The 23412-nt window shown below is 38.7% G+C and overlaps 1 protein-coding gene across 1 annotated transcript in view; it reads right to left on the bottom strand.

Annotated features, from left to right (window-relative positions):
* The window catches only part of LOC109922687 (reelin-like), a gene marked incomplete at both ends in the record, with an annotated part of 46110 nt that extends 25712 nt beyond the window's left edge, over nt 1–20398 (bottom strand). Inside the window, 7 exons of the mRNA XM_048621448.1 lie at nt 7664–7825; nt 11958–12191; nt 15639–15705; nt 16651–16760; nt 17124–17252; nt 18559–18767; nt 20286–20398. Coding sequence (XP_048477405.1) covers nt 7664–7825; nt 11958–12191; nt 15639–15705; nt 16651–16760; nt 17124–17252; nt 18559–18767; nt 20286–20398 — 1024 coding nt within the window. The remainder of the gene's footprint in view (nt 1–7663; nt 7826–11957; nt 12192–15638; nt 15706–16650; nt 16761–17123; nt 17253–18558; nt 18768–20285) is intronic.
* Nucleotides 20399–23412: the final 3014 nt, after the last annotated feature.

The raw sequence follows: 23412 nt of genomic DNA, 5'->3' as shown, positions 1-23412 counted from the left end.
AAAAGAATGAAATGTCATTTCAAAAATGTGTTTCATGACAAGGTTTGTATCACTTACATGACAAACAAAACACAAACCTCATAACTATTCTTCCTACTTAAATTGCTTACATTTTTCAATAGTTTACAATTAGAATAAAGCACTAGCAATTACATTTTCTTTCCCTGAAATATGTACAACTTTTGTATCAAAAGGTTGCAATAACAAACTCCAGCAGAACAATCTCAGAGTTTTAGTCTTAAATCTCTCATAAAGTTAACAGATTATGATCAGTAGAAACCAAAGTTTTGTAGATCTCCATGTCAAACATAAACCTCAAAGTGTTGAAGTGCTGCCAACACTGCCAATACCTCCTTTTCTATAGTGGAATATTTCTTCTGATGTTGATTCAAATCTTAGAAAAATAACCCCTGGCCATTCCATTTAGGCCCTGTCATCCTGTAAGAAAACTGCTTCAATCCTCAAATCGCTGGCATTTACTACTAGTTTAAATGGTTTCTGAAAGTTATATACAGATAGTACAGGTTCGTTTGTTATATTTGCTTTCAGCCTTTCAAAGGCTGCCTGGCATTCTGTTGACCATGCCACCTTTGTCTGTTTTCATTGCAGGTTGGTTAAGGTCACAGTTATTTTACTGAAATTAGGTACAAACGTCTGATAACATCTCGACATTAACAAAACCTCATTATATTTCATTTTGTTTCAGGGACGCAGAAGTCAATCAAAGCTCTTACTTTTGCTGTTCTGGATGACACCTGTCCTTGCTGAACAATAAATCCTAAATATGTAACTTTTGCTTTTGCAAATTCACTGTTTACAAGATTTAACACCAACCCAGCTGACTGTAATTGTTTAAACAAGTTTTCTAGATGTTCTTTCCATGTGTTGCTATGTATAATATCATCCAAGTGATCTGCAGAATTAGGTACATCAGCTATATCTCTGTTCATTAATCATTGAAATGTGGTTGGGATATTATTAAATCCAAATGGCATAACTTGACATCAGTATAATCCACTGGGTGTGATAAAACAGCAAGTTTCCTTAGCCCTTATTGTCTACAGTAGCTCTAGTATCTTTTTAACAAAGCAATGTTACATAAGAATGACACACCACCAAACCTCATCAATGCAATCTTCTAGTTTGGGAATAGGGTACGAACCCATCTTTGTGACTTAATTCAATTTCCTGTAGCATACACATAATTTAATTGAACCATCTTGTTTATGGACCTATACTAATGGACTTGGCTTAATGAACTGATTTTCTAACACAATGAATTTCTTTCGTTACTTGGACCTGTTTCACTGGGTTTAACTGATATGGGTTTTGTTTTATCGGGTCTGAATTATCTCCAACCCTGTCATGTTTGATTAATGTAGTATATCCAAGTGTATCTTTGCAAACTAGGGGTCTTGTTAGACAGTTGTAGTGTCCCTACCTCTGTTCCAGGGTGACTGGATTCTAGTCCCACTTGCTCCAGACGTGTGCTGTAACATCTCTGATTGGGTTGAATAAAAATACCTATCTTTGAAAACTTCTTTGTATCACCTGAGCAATCTCACTATATCTAATTGTTGATCTTTCTCCAAATATGAAAATAACATCTAAAATCTCTACCTTCTCCAAATTTGTTAATCTAATAGCAGGAAGTTTGCTTTGGAAATTGTCCATTTCACCTTCACTCTCATCCTTCTTTCCTCTATTCTCCTCTAGTAGATTTACCTATTTGACTCCCTGTACTTTCTCATCACCTTCTCTACAACACTACTGTTTCAACATATTCACATGACATAATCAATTTTTTTCCCATGAAGATTAATTTTTGTGACTTCACAATTTATTTCTGATCTGTTATAATGGTCCTCTTATTTCATAGCCATAAACTAATTCAAATGGACCGAAACCAGTGGGATCATTTGGAGATTCTCTGGTGGCAAATAAGAGAAAATCTAACCTTTTGTCAAAATCCTTTGGATACTCATAACACAAAGCTTTGATCATGGTTTTGAAAGTCTGGTGATACCTCCCCAAACTACTGATGATATTCTGAAAATGTTTTGACATAATGATCCTTGATTCTTTCATCCTTGATCAGACTGTACTTCCATTGGTACACCATAACAGGTGAAAAACCGTGTTAGTTTTTCCACTACCACCTTAGCTCTCTGATTGTCCTTAAAAAAATAGCTTTTGAAAATTGAGTGGCCACAATCCAGCTTTTGTCTTAAGTAGCGGTTCTACACAATCCACTAGTATGCAACTGAATGGTTCCTCAAAATCAGTTTTGGAATCTAGGGTGCTGGTTTATTTAATGTTGAGGTTTACTTACAATTTGATGAGTATGGCATACTTTAAAAAAATGTACAACATCTTTATGCAAGTTTGGCTAGGTAAAATATCTGTGTATGTGCACTTGAGCTTTTCAGATCCCTATATGTCCTGTCATGGGAACTCCATTTGCTACTTGCAACATCTCCTTACCATAGCTGAGTTGTACCACTGTCTGATGTGCGAATCTGTGAGGGGGTCGCCACCTTTTCGTAAGTATTCCTTTCTTAAGATAATAGCACTCCAGAACTCCTGTGGCCTCCACCTCGGTATGATCTGACTGTGCGAATTTATTTAATGCAGGATTTGCTTTGTGAGCCTCAATTAGTGATATCATACCACGAATACCAATGAGATTATGATCAGGTTATCTGTTTGACTGATGTGATCTGAGAGAAAGTTGTTGTCCAGGACACATTGGCCAATTCAAGCCTCATCTTCTTTGAAAAATGATATCACACGTCTACCTCAGATGGCAGAAACTACCTTGGTTTTATTGATGAGCACCAGAAAAGAGGCACATCCAACAGTACAGCACCTATACAGTACTGCACAGAAGTGTCAGACCAGGTTGTGCGCTCAAGTCTTTGGAGTTGGACTTGACCTCACAGCCTTGACTCTGATGTGAGAATGCTACTAGTGAGCTACAACTGGCATCTGGATTTGAGGAACAAACTCTCAGAAAAGGGTTATTTTTGTGGTACAAGCACTTCTTTAAAAGGCAAATAGGATAAATATTTAAATATGAGGCTATAGAAATAGATGGGGATGATTGAAATAAACAAATTGTTTACTTGGTGTTCAAGTTGTTTAGTGTGCCTGAATGAAAAAAATGTGTGGATAGGAAAGTGTTGTGTCATTAGTTTTTGGAAATTGTGGATGTAGCTGTAGCTCAATTTGTAGCGCACATGCCTCTGAGTCAGAGGTTTACGGGTTGTGGCACACAAATCAAGGCTGATTCTCCAGTATAGGGAGTGCTGCAACTTTGCAGGTGCTATCTTTCAGATGAGGCATTAAACTGATGTTCCTTCTGACCTTTCAGATTGACTTAATATCCATGGTACAATTTCAGAGAAGAGCAAGGGAATTATTCTCAGCAGCCTGATCAATATTTGTTTCTTATTCACTATCACAAAAATAGATGATCTGATCATTATTATACTGTTGTTTCTAGGAGTTTGCAATGCACAAATTGGCTGCAGTTTTGTACATTACAATTGTGACTACACTTCAAAAGTACTTCATTGGCTGTGAAACACTTTGGGGATGTCTGTGGCTTTGTAAAGAACTATATAAATGGCAGCTTGCCTTTTACTCTGTTGCCTGAAGAAAGAATCTTCACATTTCCCATTCCACACTTCCTTATATTACATTGGTCAGACTAGTTTTTTTTACAACCAAGCGAATTTTTCACTTTTAACAGCATTTGCAGAAAAATAATTGATTTAATACAGAAAACCATGATAGCCATACACTGAGCTTAAGAGTGTTTAATTTAGGGATTTTAAGAGATTTAAGGGTTTTAAAATGAGATTATGCTGTGCTATAAAGTATATCCTTTAAAACACCTTTTCTAATTTTGCTAGAAAGCCAGACATATGAAAATGTAGCAGGTAAGAGCATGGGGCATATAAAGTTCTTCCTTTATGTTGTCACCTATCTCCCCATTAACACTAAATCATCTCATGCAAGTGCACATCGATTCACTTCTACATAAGCAGATACCTCTGATAAAGTTCAAGGAAATTGTGCTAACTTGCTAAAATACCACAATACAGTGTACAATCCATTTATTATCCCATATTGTTATGTCTTATGTTTCTAATCATTTAAAGGAGGCAGCCATCATAACATAAAATGACATGAAAAACAATATTACATCTGATCACAAATTCATTAAACTGCCAAATAGTTATTCAGGGGTTAACTGCAAATCAGCATAGAGACCTGAACTAAATGATAGCATCATGCACAGAGTGTGTTTTATTCAGCTGGCATTGCTGTCACCAGGACAGGTGGCACACACCATAAAAATAGTGCACTTGGCAAAATCCTTGGGCGTAGCACAGCTGGGGAACAGTTATAAAATCTGGTACAGCTGCCATTATAGTCACAATGGGCACTGTGGACAAAGCTCAAACAGTGGAGATACTTGGCAAAGGCAGAAAGCTGGCCCAGCAGGCAGCCATTGCCTGCAAAGATCCCGGTCTCGTTTGTCAACTCGAGGTTGTTCCAACTCGTCAATAACAAGTATGCATAATTAGAGAGCAAAATTGGCCAAAGGAAAATGGAGTTCACTACCCAGACTTTTTATTTATTTTATAAGCTCAATGTGAATACTCCAGGCATCTGTGCAATTCTGAAAGTTTGAAAGGATTATGAGCAGCTGAATACAGTTAGGCCTCGAAAAATTATTTATACAAGTTCAGTGAAATAAAATCCTGTAATCTTGGCTGCAGTCTATGACAAATGACTTTTAGGTTCACTATAACGATGGTGATTGAAATTGGTGATAAAATACTGTAATGCTGATTAACACCTGATAGCTTTTGATTATTAAAATAAAATTGAAAAATTAATAACCATAGAAAGCTTCCTGTTTCTTTTTAATTTGCTAAAACTAAAATATCTGAAGATTGCCAAAGGATTATTTAGTTTCGCCTCTTCCCCAGATCTCAGATTTCCTCTCTGTGATACACTTTACTCTGTAACCATGTGAAACTGACAACCCAAGAGTTCAGAGAAAAACACTGCAATTCTTGTTTTACAGCAGATATATAAGCTATCTGCACTTTGATTCCATCTGTTGGAAAGTTTTATTGTATTGCTGATGCAGTTATCTGATAGGTACATTGATCATATGTTAACATAGTCAAACATTGCTTTAAGATTTCTTTCTGCTATTCGCACCTGAAGATTTCTGAATGATTATTTTGATGACATATTTCACCTCAGTGTGACACTATCTACCAACCCAGCTAAATCAAGTGAGGCAGACTCAAAAGGATGGATCTTCCCAACTTCATTCCTCAAAACAAAAGTGGAATCATAGTCAAATATTGCTTTTCCTGGTCTTGTTTTCTCATGGTGCAAAGTCTGACCTAATGTTCAGTTGTACAGAATTCTGAGAATTTCTATGAATTTTGTTGAGATTTCAAAGTTTTAACTTATTATATGATCAAATTCAAGGGTGCTTTCATGTACTGACATTTATGTATAATAAGTAATAATCAAGTCAATAAAATGTATTACTTAGAGATAAATGTAAATGTACGGTTCTGGGAGAAACTTGGAAAAATTCCACTGCTGCCAAGTGACTAGGTCACATGTTGCAGTTTGAGCAACAGAAAGAAGAGATGTGTACATTCAGGGAAGACACAGTTGCTATCCATCTCAAAGTGGGGAGCTATTGAAATTGACAAACTGAATTAGCAAGGAAAACAGCAGAGCTGAACAAATCACCCAGAAGCTTTTGGTGTGGTGTAGGTAATAGTGTAAATCACTTTCACTATATCACCCTGGAAAATCTGCACATGATGGATGACACACATATGGGTTCCGACAATTTTTAATCATAACCACCTTTTCTCATTATTTTCTGACAGCATATGCTTGCAATGATTCTGTTATGGCATTTACAGCTCCTCTGGACCCATCTTTTATTTAATTTGCCCTATTGCACTTGCACTTTTGATTTCCACCAATGCTCCTTTTGTCATTTAGTTTTTCCTTCCAACCTAAACTGACCATTTTGTTTTTGCCCAGCCCGTTATCCATTCCTCTGTACTTCCTTAAAATCTACTACAGCTTTACCATCACCTCACCACTTTCAAACTAAAACTTCCAAGATGCTGGTGCTGGAAGCTTTTATTGAATGATGAAGCTCATATCAAGGTGTGAACTGGGGCTTCTCTTAAAGACAATTACAATTAATTTGCTTCACCTTGATTCAAAGAACAAAGAACAATACAGCACAGGAACAGGACCTTTGGACCTCCAAGCCTGTGCCAACTCATTTTGCCCTTCCATACTAAAATTGTCTTCACTTACAAGATCCATATCCCTCTATTCCCTTCCTATTCATGTATTCGTCCAGGTGCATCTTGAATGCTACTATTGTGTTTGCTTCCACACCTCCTTTGGCAACACGTTCCAGCCACTCACCACCCTTTGTGCGAAAAACTTACCTTGCATATCTCTTTTAAACTTTCCCCCTTGCACCTTAAACCTGTGTCCCCTCCACCCTGGGAAAAAAAAACACTTCATATTTTCCACTCTATCCATGCCATTCATAATCTTATAAACTTCTATCAGGTCGCCCCTCAACCTCCTGGGTTCCAGTGAGAACAAATCCAGTCTATTCAACCTTTCTTCATAGCTAAAATCCCCCATACCAGGCAACATCCTGGTAAACATTTTCTGTACCCTCTGGAAAACATCCTCATCCTTCTGGTAGTGTGGTGTCCAGAACTGTGTGTAATATTCCAAGTGTGGCCTAATTGAAATTCTATAAAGCTGCAGCATAACTTGTCTATTCTTATACTCAATGCCCCTTCCAATGAAGGCGAGCATGCCATAAGCCTTTTTTACTACCTTATCTACCTGCACTTCAGTGATCTGTGGACCTGCACACCCAGATCTCTCTGCATACCAACAGTCCTAAGGGTTCTGCCATTCATTGTATAACTTCCAACTGCACTTGACCTTCCAAAATTCATCACTTTATCATTCAGTTACAGTCGAGTGCCCACTTGGGATGAGGCTATTCAGAATGTCTGCAGAAGAATAGTGAATAAACTGCACAGTTATTGGTACACTAAAATTACCAGCATTGATGGTTAGATCCTGATTCTGGCTGAAATTGACAAACTTACTTTCTGGGAAAGTAGAAACTGAGATGTCAATTAATGGATAGTTCCAGGATTTGGGTATACTAAAGCAATTTGAAAAGTACTCTTCACCTTTTCATAAATTTAGACTATAGGAGAATCACAAGTAATATTCCATACAAAGCAACAGATTGGAAGTAAAAACAGTAAAAGCTGTTAAACGTTTTAACAATTTTTTATTCATAAGGGCATGTTGGAATTTCAGACAGGGCCAGTATTTTGCTCATCTCTAACTGTCTTCAAGAAAGTAATCATGAGATACTTTCTTGAACTTCTGCTATCCATGAGGCACAGGTATGCTCAATTTTTTTTCTGTTGTAATATGTTACAATTTAATGGTTTACAGGGGTATTTCAGAGGAAAGTTAAGATTCAGTTCATTAATAGAGGGTTAATTTGCTAGTATTAATGAAAGTGTTATACAGTGACCTGTATTTTTCTTACCTTGGCTCATGGTAATTCTGGTAAGAGTAATGCTGCAGCAAATTCCATGTGATTCCATTGTCAGCAGAATAATGCAGTAGAATTCCTTCTCCTGGCTGGTCTGGTGGTTTGCACGTGCTTAGTACATACTTGCTGCCCAGGCGAAGAGTAAACTGGAGGAACCTGGGAATCATAAGAGTATGAGGCAGGATATTTCCGATCTTACAGAAACCCATAATGAAACATGTTTATTAAAATACGTCACTTGAGCAATAGAGAGGGTTCTATTTATACTGAAATTGCACAGAAAATCTAAGAGGCAGAGTTTTGAAGTTAAATTGGGATGGGTTATCCTATGAAATCACATCCTTCACAGCTCATTACCCTTGCAAGCCAGATGTTCCATGAGAGTTTTGAGGAAGGGTCCCCGGACCCGAAACGTTAACTTTGTTTTTTCCTTCACAGATGCTGCCAGACCTGCTGAGCTTTTCCAGCAACTTTGTTTTTGTTCCTGATTTACAGCATCCGCAGTTCTTTGAGTTTTTATGTTCCATAAGATGCTCAGTGCATTGCATGGCGAGTGAGCTGGATGTTCTCACCACTAGCGGGATCCTCTGGGTCTGGCATCATTTTTAAAGGCCAAGTGAACACCACTTCAGTTGCTGCAAGCCAGAGCCTTCTGGGCTGGTAGTAATCGCTTGCTGCCAAATCATCTCTTTATTGAATGATTTTTCCACCCTTATGATGTAATTTGTAGCTTATGTCAGATAATACAAAAATTAGGGTTTGTAGCCTACTGGCTCTGAGCCCAACAGCTCAGCCTTCAAGCTCAAAACAATTCAATTTGTGCTGAAGTATTTATCCGCTGTTTTGTCTGCTTGACTTTTGTGCATGTGGAGATTTGAAAATAGCAGATTTAATTACCAAATGGATGGGGCACCAAGATCTGATAGCATTGGCCAGCCTATGGTAGTCACGTGAGAAGCCCAGAAATGCTTATCAAGATTCCTAAGATGGCTTCAAGGTTTACCGATGCTGCCCTACAGAGAAAGTCTATCTTCTTCCTGGGTGACCACAGCATGAGGCTATCCCATCAGATCTGTCCCGAATACAGCAGCACAGGTCAATGTCACTGACCCCCATGAAACAGACAACAAACACTGCAGGAAAAGTATCAATAATCTCCTGTGCTGTTTTAATTTAAGTGATACCATCTTCTTATTGTAACCACAATCTTACAAGAGCATCACAGTGTCACTGCTCACATATCTCACAAAGGGCCAAATCCCACAAGCCTCAGCATTCACATGCATGATATCTACTCAAACAACGTCATCCTTTCAACCTAGTATCATTCCTGCCCACTCTGTTTCCCATTCACTCACTTGGGAGGTCTCACCACTTGCAATGGTTATGACAACTGATGATGACAAACTGCTCCTGCACCAATTCCCACCACACTCCATCCTTTTGATGCACAACTGGACCCAGACTGCAAGACTGGCGAGGCAGCAATGGCTGTTGGCAGGGGTGGGGGGGGAGCGGTGGCGGGGGGTGGGGAGGGTGGTTAGTTGACATGGATTCTCAACCTCTTTGAGGAAAGAGCCATCAAGCTGACTGTGGAGGACCAGGACCATTCGTGCAGCAAAGAGGAGACAGGAATGGCCCAGGAACGCATTAAATAACATTGCAATCTGCTGTTCTCCAAAACACAGGAAGGCACACAGCCTCGACACAGCAAAAGTGGTCAAATGGCAAATGGAATTCAAGAAAATTCAAATAGTGACAGGTAATGCTAAAAGGTAAAGGATTCCATTACGAATGGTGGGACCTTGGAAAGTGCTCTGCATATCCACAGATCCCAAAAGGTAGCAGACCAGGTAGGTAAGGTGATTAAGAAGGTAGATTAGATACTTGTCTTTATTAGCTATGGCATAGAATGAGCATGAAGTTAACACTGGTTCAGGCACAACTGGAGCACTATGTACAGTTCTGGTCACCAGATTATAAGAAGTATGTTATTGCACTCAAGACAGTGCAAAGGAGTTTTACCAGGATGTTGCCAGGGCTGGAATATCTGAGCCAAGAGAGAATATTAGACAGGCTGGGTTTGTTTTCTTTGGAACAATTAAAGTTTAGAGGGTACCTAATAGAGCTGTATAAAATACTGAGGGCATTGATAGGGAGGATAGGAAGCCATTTTTCCATAAGTAGCAATAACAAAACGATATAAACTTAAGGCAAGAGGTAGAAGGCTCCAACTGTGACTGATGAAGTACCCCATTCTCCATGTCTCCTGTTGCGTTGGAATCTCTGCACTCCTGATCAGCCTCACACTACCCCCGCACCCACCCTGCACCCTATATTTCAGATAAGCTAAAGAGAAAAGTAATTGTCCACTGACAGACTTTCAGAGAAGATCCTTCTGTAGAGTGTTTAAATTTCAATTATAAAAATTTGACAAGTCATCACAATTATGGAGATGAACTGATGGGTCAGCCATACTCTTTCTTCAAACTTCTTCTGTAATTTCAATTATTCTATATAGTCTTCAGCTTTCAAAAACTTGACAACAGTTAAAAAGAAACTCAGAATAGAGGAGAGACGGGGATCATGAGCCCTGAAATGAACATCACATTATCAGTACACACATTATCAACGAGAATTTCATCCATTGATGGACAGGCAGAGAAATGATAGATACACAAGCTTTTCTTACACTGTATGTGGCCGTCATCCCTAAATGAGGTGATAAAGGGTCAGTGGACTTGAAACCTTAACTCTGTTTTCCTCTCTACAAATGTTGTCAGACCTGCTGAGTTTCTCCAGCATTTTCTGTTTCTGTTTGCTCTTAGTGAGGTGTTTGTTCTTGACTGACCTCTGAGGCCTAAAGTTTTCTTCTTGGGTGTTTCTTGCGACCAATAGTGGGAGCTCCTTCTTAAGTAATTATAACATGCACATTATACTGAACCTAATAGCTGATACCCAATGGCTTCAGAATAGGTCATGGGTTGGTGATAATAGCTCAGTTTCACAATTCTAATGCTGCTTTGGCTGAAATCACTTTAAGAGACTTCGGAAATAACCTTTTATTGATAACTCTAGATTCATCAGTCAACTGCTCAATAGATTTACTCCAGACAGGTACTATAACTTGAAGCAGAAAGATCAATAGGCTGCCATATAATCAGAAATTACAGAATGTATTTAGGTCAATACATCTTGGAAATGCATACGCTATGCTCTAATTCTCTGTGCTCGTCTGCTGAAATTTAATTGCATTCTGCATCAATGTGTCACTCTGGGCTGGCAGTAATCAGTTGCTGCCAAATCATCTCTTTATTGAATGATTTTTCCACCCTTATGATGTAATTTGTAGCTTATGTCAGATAATACAAAAATTAGGGTTTGTAGCCTACTGGCTCTGAGCCTAACAGCTCAGCCTTCAAGCTCAAAATTCAATTTGTGCTAAAGTATTTATCCGCTGTTTTGTCTGCTTGACTTTTGTGCATGTGGAGATTTGAAAATAGCAGATTTAATTACCAAATGGATGGGGCACCAAGATCTGATAGCATTGGCAAGTTGAGACATTCAGATTTAAGGGGAACATCAATTTGACCTTCACATGGGGTGATAAAGGCTCCATAACTCATACCATTTTGCTCCATAAAGGAAAAAACAACCTTGTCACTCCCATTTTAAGACAATATTTCACATAATCAGTACCGGTCCGTTTAAGTTTAATGCAAACTTTTTATTTTCTCAGCCACAAAATGCCTGCAAAGAAAGCTCTAGATCGCAAGTAGCAAGGTTGAGGTGAAAGAAGGTCACTGAACAGGAACCTGTCTCAAAGCAGCAGTAACTTGATGAAAATAAATCTACTTTCATATTATAGAATGTTAATCTTACCTTTTTATTTCTCTCTTAGTGAAGTAACAAACATTTATTTTAACATTACACTTGACATAAGGGTGCCATTTTCTGAGTTCAAAGCAGATACAAACATTGCTTGTGGTGTGAAAATTCCAGTTTAGACTAAAACAGTTATCTTGGTCCACTGTCTTCAAGGAGCCTTGAACCAGAATGATAAAGATTATGTAGTGTGGGACCACAGTGCTATTACGTCTTTCAGCTGTTTGATGAAAAAATGGCAATAGCATCCCAAAAGTATTCAATGAGCAAGCAAATTGGCTTCTGAGGGCAACATTTTTTTTACTGTGAAGAATTCTGCCTCAGACTAAAAGCACACCACTTCTGCGTGAACACTAGCAGCCATTTATAATTTCAATTGTTCATTTAGGATCTTATTATTTACCTAGCTAGAGTGCTGTCCAGGAATGAAGTAATGAGCTCTCGCCTTCCCTCTTTGTTAAATACCAATGCCTTGCCACTTGAGAGGACGCCACAACCAAAGCCAAGCTCTGCACCGCGGATTGTGTGGAAGTTGTGGTAGGATGATAGCCGGGAACTACTAAAACTTTCTGAAATGATGGTAGGAAATGTCTGTGAAGCTATGTCACAACCAGGTCCTGAAAATCCTGGATCACATCTGGAAAAAAAAATGTAGAAGTAACCAGGTTTACACCAAAAAGTTAACAGAACTGTTTATGGGCTTAAATATTTTACAGCAGATTATCATTATTTATAATCATAGTATTTAATGCATGTCCAAAGTCAGCAAATTGGCTTCCTTCAGGATTTGCACTGGTGTTTTAAGCTTGAAGCTTTTGAATTAGGGGAATCTCCAAAGCATCTTTATGCTGCATCCTTTGTCCTCTAAAGGCTAGACTTAGATTTGTAAGAATTGATCAGTGACAGATAATATTGATTTTCTTGTTTTGAAACACATAAATATTGACTGTTGTGAGAAAAGGCTATTTGACCTCACAGCCATCACACTTCTTGATGGACTGCATATCCACTTTCCTGTCTCCTCACAGTTTTCTTCCTACACAATGTGTGTGTACTATTTACACTGAAACCTAATAATATGCTTCAATTCAATGCTAACTTATTCCAAATATTATTGGCCTCTGTAGGTAACAGTTCTGTTTAAATTCTCTATTCCAATATTTTAAGAAGTGTTGTGGCCCAAGTTGGAATTTTTACAATCATCAGTTCATGATTTTCCATTCATTAAAGAAAATGGATATGTCTGTTAGTCATTTGAGAGCTAAATTAATGGGAATAATTTATTTAATTCAGCAGTGTCAGTGCTTTTCATAATTTTGGAAACTATTAATTAGCTGATCACAAAACCTCCTCCTTCTCAATCTAAACAAGCACATCTTTTGTTTTCATTATCCGAGGAACATTGGGTTTTTTTGTGTTTTGTTACACACTTGAAGGATGTAGTACATGGGGATATTTTTATCTATTGAGCATTGATAGTCATAATTAATTAATATAGATGTGATTTTTTTGGTGATATGACCAATATGGGGACAGCATGCTCAAAAATACTTTCTGTGAAAAAGTGATTTGTGCTGCATATGGAATAGAGTCTTACTATTTCCTTGATATTATTTTGTTCCTCTTCGAATAAAACCCAGTGCCTGCTTTCACTATTGTTGTACAACATACTGTTGGATGTAGATGGCTTTTATTTTGAACGTTTAAAATCCGAATCCTAATTGGTAATCTGTCTGCTTTCTATATTTCAAAGGTTGGAGTTGAATATGTGGATGTGAGTTTGTAATGTAAACAGGATGTATCTTCTGGTAATCTCTGCCTACAGCTTTTGCAGACTAAATTCCCTAATAAGTATAACATTGCCAAGGTGTCCATGTGACCATTACTGCATTTCAGGCTCCTGCCAGAAGAAGACAACAGAAAGAGCCACACTTCCTGGCTGGTCACAAAACCATCAGCTGCCATACAAGATACAAATGCCATTCCCACAACACCTCACTATACACTTGTCCAAAATCTTTCAAGGATGTAGCTAAGTCTCAGATCTCAAGACCAGAATGGGTTTGACTTTAACAGATCAATTCCATATTCTTAGGCAGCCCCTCAGGATTTAAGATGACTTGCTTCCACTCCAATTTGGGGAGTTCTGAGATGGCTGCTATGTTCAGTGCACAATCTGCAGACTCTGCTGGAAGGATTGGATAGCAAAGTTTCAAAATGGTTTTGTACCTTCCCAAATTAGTCTTTTCCACTTTTATTGATCATAGGTCAGAAACTCCCAAGAATTGGCGTGAATGTTTGACTTCTTCAGAGAGGACATTTCTAAAGTGTTTCTGTTGTACTCCTAGGAGTCTCCTGCTGTAACTGAGTTGCAACTAGGGCAGTTATTATAAAAGTCTGGTGTCAGACACACAGTGACAAGTACAACCCCCAACTCACCGCTTGACTCCCCAAAGCCTGCCCACCATCAATGAGACACAACTCAGGAGCATAATGGAATGCTCCCCACTTGCCTGGATGAGTGCAACTCCAACAACATTCAAGAATATTGACAGGACCCAGTGTTGCTGCATTTGAGTGATTAGTGCCTCAATGCTAGGCATGTTGACTTAGGAGAGGATGCTACTGTTGGACCACCTTTCTTAGAACTAGATTTGGAGAATCTGCAAGGGCACTGCTGATGGTACTTTTCCAATGCTTTTAGTTTTTCAGGTGCTCCACTATAGGTTCTTCAACACAAATCATTAATGCGTCTTTCAATTGGATATGGACCAAAGATCCTGGGCTGGGACAGTTGGTGTTATGCTGCGCAGGTAGCACGTTTGAAGGTGAGGATGCTGTAAAATGCAGCATATGATTCACCTTCAACCAGTCTCCTATTTTGAAGTAGATTTTAGATAGACCCCTGACCTTAAGCTTGTTGAAGTCCTTAAGTGACCATTAATAGCCATGTAAGTGCCTCATCCTGTCTTCAATGTTACTTCAACTATGTTAGAGGATGGCCCATACCATGTGGGAAGCCTGGCAGCTTACTGAACTTTTAGGTATCAGGCAAGGGGAATACAGGGATTTACTTTGGGGTTAGGCCCATAAGACCATGAGAAATAGAAACAGGAGTAGGCCATTCAGCCCCTCAAGCTTATTCTGCCATTCAATAAAATGATGACTGGTCTAAAATTTCTCACGTCCACCTTCCTGCAAGTCCCTGTAACCCTTTATTGCCCCACTCATCAACAATCAATCTATCTCAGCCTTAAATATACATAAGGACTGTTGCTGGAATTTTCTACATGACTTTTGAAAACAATCATTGACAGAAATGTCTTCATTTAACCTGATCATAATAAATTTAGAAACACTTCAATATAAACTCATTTCTCTGAATCATTTTAAATTATTTTTGACATGAGGTTCTATGAATAGTGAGAGTCATTTCTGTCAGAAGACCCTGTTAGTTTTTCATTTATCTGATTGCTACTATCAAAACTCCAAAGTTCCTCAATATTTTTCTGAAAAACAGGATTGAGAAGCAAAGTTTCAAATTGCAACAACTGCCATATTAAGTAAAATCACAATGTGTTCTTTACAAAAATAGCACAAGACATTTGACGCACAGAGGAAATCTCAATGTCTCCACAGAACAACACTGTGTATGGTTTACAATCATCATGACATCTGGCACCTTGATTCATTTATGTGAGCAAATTATATGGCAAATGGGTCACCACATAATCCATCACATTCTAATTCGCAAAAATATTGCTCTGCCAGTTATTTTCAGAGTTTACTTACCACTTAATCTGACCGATGTGAGCACTGTGAAATTATTCAAGATTGTGAATAAATTGTATCAAATGAGACATTATCTACCGGAAGTTTACTTAAAGTCTATTGTGATGGGTCAATAAACAGGTCCCGAATAAATAAACAGTGTGTGTCATGTGAGTGAATGATTGGGGATGCTAAAACAAGTTTAATTATCAAAGGAATTAGGTCAGTAAGAATGTTTTAATTTGTTGGCAATAACAAAAAGTCATGCTTAAACCTCAATGAAATACTAGAGATTAATGATGTTTCATCTTACTTGCATCCGTTGGTGGTACATCGACCTCGGCCAGAGCACAATTTGTAGCATGCAGGGCCAATGTAGACTGCAGAAGGAATAAAACATCCCAAAGATCAGACTATTGCAATGTCAGCTTGAACTAAATTTGGTTTACAAGATTCGCAACAGGAATAAACTGGGTAAACACGTCACATTGATAAAAAATATTGCCCTAAATAACTAAGATTATCTGTTTTGTCCTCTACAACTGAATATTTTGTTAACATTATACACAGGAAGAATTCAAAGGAAATATGAACAATGATATGGTTGACGCCTAACATTTGTGCCACTATAACTTTATCCTTTCTTTTTTAACCTTTATTCATTTTCTGTCACTATAACCCTACCAAAGGAATCAACTAATTTGTTTTTAAAGCTTCATAGGCAATGTTCGTTCTTTAACACTTCACAAGTATGGCCATTTTTTCAGCCCAGATTGTGATTGTTGCTGTGATGGTAGATCGTGTACAGAGTTCAAATCCTGAACCTACCAAGTTTCAAATTCAAAGCTGATGCATATCAGCTTCAGGCAAGGGTTTCTGTTTTGTAGTCAGGAATGAGAACCATGGCCAGCTGTTTTCTAGTGCAGGGACAACATCACGCTTGGAAAATCAATCTCACCCCGATCAAGTTCGATCAGGAATGTGGAACCTTCTGGTTTGAATGGTTGAAACTCAAACAAAGGTGTACATTTACCCCATGAACCATTGTTTTTAATAAAAGATGATACAAGTTGAAAAAATGAATCATTGTTAAAAAATTGCTGTGACATATAGTAGCATATTAACAGAACTTCAGAGTGGATTGTCTATCAGCTATTAGTTATTATTCATAATAGAGTTTTTCAAATGTCCCAATAAAATAAGCAATTCAAATAAACTAAATGAAATATGCAAGGAAATAACTAGCTGAACACAACTTGATCACCTGCAATCATGTTGATTCTTTTTTGTACAATATTAAATTTCAAAAGCACAATATGACTAACCATTGTCAATTGCCCACATATTTCCAGCCACAGGACCCATCTGGCTCCAACGAAACCTGGTCCCAGTGGTAAGCGCTGCATATGGCAGAGGAATGGTTATACGACTCCACCTTTAACACAGGGACAACATACATGTTATCTCAAATGACCTCTTCAATATTGACATTTTTACTAGTTCAGTGATTTCAGAAATGTGCAGAAGTATGGCACGGAGACGCTCCTTCCCATCTGACTGAACAGTTACTGAGCCAACTAAGTTCCTGAATCACTCTCATTTAGCTTCTTTTCAACAGGGTCCTGGCACTATTTCAGCTCCACTGTGTAGCTTGCTACTGGTGGAGTGGCATGGAAGGAGGGAAGGTGGGGTGTAGTGAGAGGGATGGAGAAAGGGAAGAGTCATTCTGCACTACAGTGTAGTCATTTAAAGTTTTTTTTAATCAAAGATAATAATAGAATTTAAGTTAGATCCTTACCCACTATAGTTTTCAGAAGAATAGACAGAGCTGTGGGGATGGTGTGGGCCTGTGCATAGATCAGGCAGACACTCCATGTGCAGGAGGGACCACGATCGTCCATGACTTGTCGAAAACTCCAAACTTATGCTGGTAGTACAGAAACGAAATTTTTTAAAAAATGGAGTCATCATCACCATTCTTCACAAAGAATGATTTAGTAGACTTAACTGGGGCCAAGGAACTATTAAGTTCAGGCTGTAAATCTATGGAGTCTAACAAGGCATCAGCAGAACAGGAGCTCTCCAGAGAATCTCTGAAAAGTTTGCAAACCTTTGCAAAAGAAGGGCAATTGATACCAAATAAGTTATTTTTCTGAAAAGGGGGAATGGCCAAAGAATTCACGTTTCCTGATAGGCTTTGAGAGGAGGTCTTGTAGAGCAAGGGTAATATCTCTGCCTGTGAACCTGAAGCTCTGGTTTTGAGTCCTACTCGAGGGCTTGATGGCCATAGAAGGTGCCTTCAAAACATGGCCAAACAGGTTGATTCTCAACCCTCAAATCCTTTTGCTATGCCTTTGGCAGGTGGTAAGTGCAGAAGAGAGTCCTCGTTAGCCATGTGGATCAGCCCTTTTCAAGGAATAGCCTCTGGTGGCAGGCTAACAACATGTTCCTGGAAAAAATATAAGCACATGCTTTGTCTGCCTCATATCGCACTACAGTTGAGAAAGAAAAAGGAGATCAATTTTGGGAAAGCAACTGTGGGTTTCGCTGCCATATATAAGCAAAATGTGGGTGATGGCCCTTACATTTGCAGATAGCCTACCCAATCAAGCAAATACTTCTCACTCATGAAACAAAGCATGGACTTGGGCAGATGGAGGTTCTTCCTCATATCTCAGGTGTAATTCCAGGTCAGTGGCAGCTCTAGGTCTCAGATTTGGGCTACGTCTTGTTTTTATCGTGACATCCCTAGATATTCTGAAATTAAGCTTGTGTGTTGACCAACAGTCTGCAGCTACATTTGTTTAAACAAGAAAGCACGTCACCGAAAGCAGCAACTAATGAAGTTTTGGTTAGTGCAGATAGTTTCAGAGCCCTTCACATAAAATAACTGACAACTTTAACCATCAAACCAATGAATATTCAAAGATAATGGAAATTATCCAATCAGGAAGCACAGCCATAATGATTCATTATTGTTTGTAGAAATGAAGATGTTTGTTACCAGTTGTGCGCAATTTCTGATTGGAAAATAGCTCAATAATGATAAAGAAAGCTCAATCTAGTGATCAAAGGATTAAACCACGGTCCTTTCTGGTCTGCAGGGCTCACAGTCACAATTCGGCAACATATTTACTCCTGGGCCATCATGACGGACTATGTATTACGTTATAAACTGTTAAACAAATTGCCCAAGCCAAGAAAATGTCACCAGGTGATCAAAATGCTGCTACCTGTTGCCTGGTTGAAGAGATCCACAGCCCATGTTGATAGAAAACTCTGCTAAGTGAGAAGGTGATGGTGGCATGACAGGTAGAATGTGGAAGAAGTCCACAGCCCACACATTCCTGTTCAGTCCTCGGTGGCTCTTCTGTTTTAGGCAGAACTTTGTGGCAGATGTCTGGAGTTCTGGACTGATAGCAACTGAAACTAGGGCTGGTTCCTGCAAACAATGCCAATAGGTTAAAAGGCAGACACTTTTTTAATTCTTTATTTTTAACACATAAGCAGTTAACTATTGTCATGTTACTACATTCATTGAAGTTAGCGAAGAGTTGTCAAGTACTAGATATCCAGATGAAACATGATAGTAAAAATATTGATGACTGTTAAGGATCTTGGTCCACTGTTATTGTATCAAAGAAAATTTCACACTTTACACCCCTTCTGATCTGAGACAGATTCTTGGAAACAAGTAAAATGGGACTGGAAAGAAGAAAAATGGGACAAAATGGGGAAATAAAGTAATAAATATTACCCTCTGGTTGATTAATTCTGCCACATCGCTGTTGGCAAAGGGTCAGGAAACTGTTTTATTTACACTGAGTAGTTGAAGCGGGGCCAAAATCATCAATAATAACTTTAAATGGACACAAGTTAATGTTTCTGCTTCTAAGTTATAGTTGAGAAGGAATAATAACACCAATTTATACTTGTATATATAGTACTTTTAACATAATTAAACACCCCAAGATGATTCACAGAAGCACCATGCAACAAAATGTGACATCATGACACGTAAGAAGGAAGATATAGAATATGCTGTCACTACCTTAACTATCCAGCTGGGTAATGCAGCAGTTGAATCTCACCGATTTACAACAATCACAAGGAAGGGCACAGATAAACTTATAATGACTACCATGTCGTTGTTTAGGGCCTTTGGTTAGGGTTGATTATCTTAGTTGATTAGAATGTGGTGTAAAATAACAGCAACAGGGCAGGTTGAACCCTTGTACTGGTAGAGGGAATTCTTGGTGCCAGCAACTTCAGTGATATTATGGTTTTAAGTTATGATTAGTAACCCTTGGGCAATAAGATGCTACATAGAAAGAAGTCCCTTTGCTCATCCTAAGTAACTAGTTGAAACTGTTACGTTGTAATGAAAGATATATATACACATACGGATATTAACATTGAAAATCATCAATGATTTGCAGTCATAAAGTAAATTTTCTTATTGGTTAAAGTTATGAATATTTGAATTTTCTTTAAAAGAACCTTTATTAACTCTCTGGTCTCCCTGGGGGCACACCTCCTATGACAGCGTTTGCAGTTTGTCACCTGCCTGTAGATTCATCTCAAAGCCGTTCATTCATATGTGGCTGATGAGTAATGGCAACAGCAGAGAACTCTCTGTTCACTTTTCCACAGTCCTGGAAAATCTGACTGCGCTCTAACTGCCACACTACTGCCACAGATGTGGCAGTGATTAGAAACTTGGCAGAGCAGAAGGGAGAGATTGAACCTGTACCCCATTACTATAATGCTATGTTTCCTGTCCTTACTTTCGTTCAATTAATGAGCTGGAAGATAAACTGTTCATTTAAGATCCTGGCATCATGGTGTGGTAGGATCTATGCTATCCATACGCACTCAAATACACATTGCAGACATATTACCTTAAAATACTGATTAATTAAAGTTAGGCATTTAAAGAACAAGCAGCAATTCCACCTACCCTGTAGGATGAAAAAGGCAACACATCCAAAACATGCTCTTTTCTACCCTCAACCATGGCATAGAGTGTGACATCATGTTCATATGAATCCCCAGGATCACATGAACCACTCCCTGATAGAAAGAGATAAAATATTATTTCCTGCTTAAACATGGATACCAGCAAAAACTACCCGATTACATAACTTAACATAACATTACATTACATTACATTACATAACTATATGCCAATATAAATTAGCCAATGATTAGTTCAATTTTTATTGGAACTCTTTATTTGCTCCGGTTCATTGATGCAACAATATAATAGCGCTCCATTAATTTGGCATTTTATACATGTATGATTCCACAGAGATTCCAAGCAGAGTGATGTGTTATTAAGTGTTAATATCTTATGAAAAGTGTTTTCTGTAGCTAATATTTAACTGGCATTTATTGTGCTAAGATTTACAGGAAGGTAAAAAACCAAAGTTGTTGGCATTAGGCAGGGAAAAGAATATTGTTAATCAACCTATTCAGAAGGCCACTTTTAGAATACTGTGTACAATTCTGGTCACCCTTCTACAGGAAGGATGTTGTTAAACTTGAGAGGGTGCAGAGGGGATTTACAAGGATGCTGCTTGGACTGGAGGGTTTGAGTTATAGGGAGAGGCTGAATCGGCTGCAGCTATTTCCCCTGGAGCGTTGGAGGCTGAGGGGTGACCTTATAGCGGTTCATAAATTCCTGAGCGCAAAGATAGGGTAAATAGCCAGGGTCGTTTTCCTAGGGTGGGGGAGTCCAAAACTACAGGGGATAGGTTTAAGGTGAGAGAGGAAAGATTTAAAAAAACACTTTTTCATGCAGAGGTGGAGCATGTATGGAATGATCTGCCAGAGGAAGTGGTGGAGGCGGGTACAATTACACTTAAAAGGCATCTGGATCTGTATATGAATAGGAAGGGTTTAGAGGATATGGTTTAAGTGCTGGCAAATGGGACTAAGTCAGATTGGGATATCTGCTTGGCATGGAGGAGTTGGATTGAAGGGTCTGTTTTCATGCTGTATGACACTATGTTATGACAAAATTCTCGGGTATGTAGGACTTGAACCTGGACCTTCTGGTCCTGAGGTAGTATCACTACCACTGCATCATCCTCTAAACTAGAATATAGCCAAATAATTAATTAGGTAGACCTGGTTACTACAGTGTAACGCCAAAGAGTATAAGTACAGAGGCCTCAGTGCATCTTGTAAGGAGAGTGAAAGTTTCAAGCTGGGTGAGTTTTGTGAATGGTGAGTTACATGAAAGAAGGAGGAGGTGATGCTCTCTATATTTCCATTGTTTCATCTGCTTTCTTCACCATCCAGTATTTAGATCTGACTTTGCTGCAGGAGGAGGAACTGGTTGGTGAGGGATTAGTAATCCATTCTACTTTTAATAAACAATCAGTATAGTTATAACGGGGCAGCTCAGCAAAGTGGCATATACAGCCTGTGGAATATAGGAAGTCATAGAAGCACCTTGAGACTGAGACAAAAACACCCAAAAGAATTGTCATCAACTACACAAGCTTCAGCTTCAGGTTTGGAAGTCAAGCACCAGTTGGGGTCATTCTTCTGCATTTGGGAGGCAGAGGATAGCACTTTTAGGGAGATGGTCACACCTCAGTTAGGGGTGTGCAGGGAGATAAGGGATGGGTGACCGCAAGACATTCCAAGTGAACTAGACAGGTTGTGCAGAAGTCCCGAGACAAGCCTGCTCACAAATCTATTTTCCATTTATGTACTGGTAAGGAGCAATGGTTTTTCAGACTATTGCAGTCACAGGCAAGTCAATGGGACAATCAGCAGCTCAGATGTACAGGAGGGGATTAAGACAAGTGGAAAATAAATACTGATAAACAATTCTTTAGTTAGGGGTCTGAGGTCGTAAACATGACTCCATGCTGGAATGTTTGCTTCTCTAGTGCCATGATCAAAATTATCACCAAGCGCTTGGGATATTCTTCGTGGTCAGGATGAACAGCCAAGGGACATTGTCTATGTTGGTACCTATGGCTTATGGAAGAAGGAGAATGAGGTCCTGAAAATTGATTTCACAGCTACAAGAGAGATTGAAAAATAGGGCTTCCAAAGCATGAATCTCAGGTATACACCCAGTCCCACATGCTAGTAAACACAGAAATAGGAGAACTGGGTGATTTAACACATGGCTGGAAAACCAGTGTAGGAGGGAGGACACCTGATTCCTGGCACATTAGGACTTGTTCTGAGGTAGGTGGTACCTGTACAAAATGGATGAATTGATCTTTGCAGGACGGGAACTAACACTCGGGGAAATTTGCTAGTGCTGGTGGAAGGGCTTAAACCAGTTTTCCCATGGAATGAGAAATGAGAAACCAAGAGGGAATGCAGATTCAATGGAAGCAAAAATAATAAAATAAAATAGAAGAGAAGAAGGCAGAAATAGAAGACAGACAAAGCAATGATAAACATTAAATGGGATCAAAATGGAAAATAACGTTGAAAAGGTTGAATCAAAGACACTATCTGAATGTGTATTCACAAGGAAGGATTATGATTTGAATGCCCAAATTGAGGAAAATGTATATGATCTCATTGCCATTACAGAGATGTGGCTACAGGGTGACCGAGATAGGGGAGTGAATATTCAGAGGTATTCTAAATTTGGGAGGTATAGGGAAAGCAGGCAGATACCACTCCTAATAATAGGTGAGATCAGTACATTAGTAAAAGAGGATCTTAGATCAAGAATCAGTTTGGGTAGAGATAAGAAGCAGCATGGGGAAGCAAACATTGGTGAGAGTTGTTTATAGAAACACCAAACTGTAGTGCTTTTGTTGGATCGGCTATAAAAAAATAAAGATGGCAGTAAAGGGCAACTTTAATTTGCATTCAAACTGGTTTAGTCAAGTCAGTTCTAATGATGTGGAGGATGAATTCCTGGAGTGTGTACGAGATGTATTCCTGGAACAGTATATTGAGGAACCAACTGGGAACTAGGCTGCTGTGGATTTACTGTTGTATAATGAGAAAGGGTGAAATTAAAAGAACAGTCATAACAGATTCAAAACATTAACTCTTTCTCTGGTATGGTAGGTGGAATATAAAGTGAATGAGGGTGGAGC

This window comes from Rhincodon typus, unplaced genomic scaffold, assembly GCF_021869965.1.
Source record: "Rhincodon typus isolate 14 unplaced genomic scaffold, sRhiTyp1.1 hic_rhity00000673, whole genome shotgun sequence".
In the NCBI taxonomy this organism is placed as follows: domain Eukaryota; kingdom Metazoa; phylum Chordata; class Chondrichthyes; order Orectolobiformes; family Rhincodontidae; genus Rhincodon; species Rhincodon typus.
Note: the sequence above shows the minus strand (reverse complement) of the source record. Positions and strands in the feature narration are given on the sequence as shown.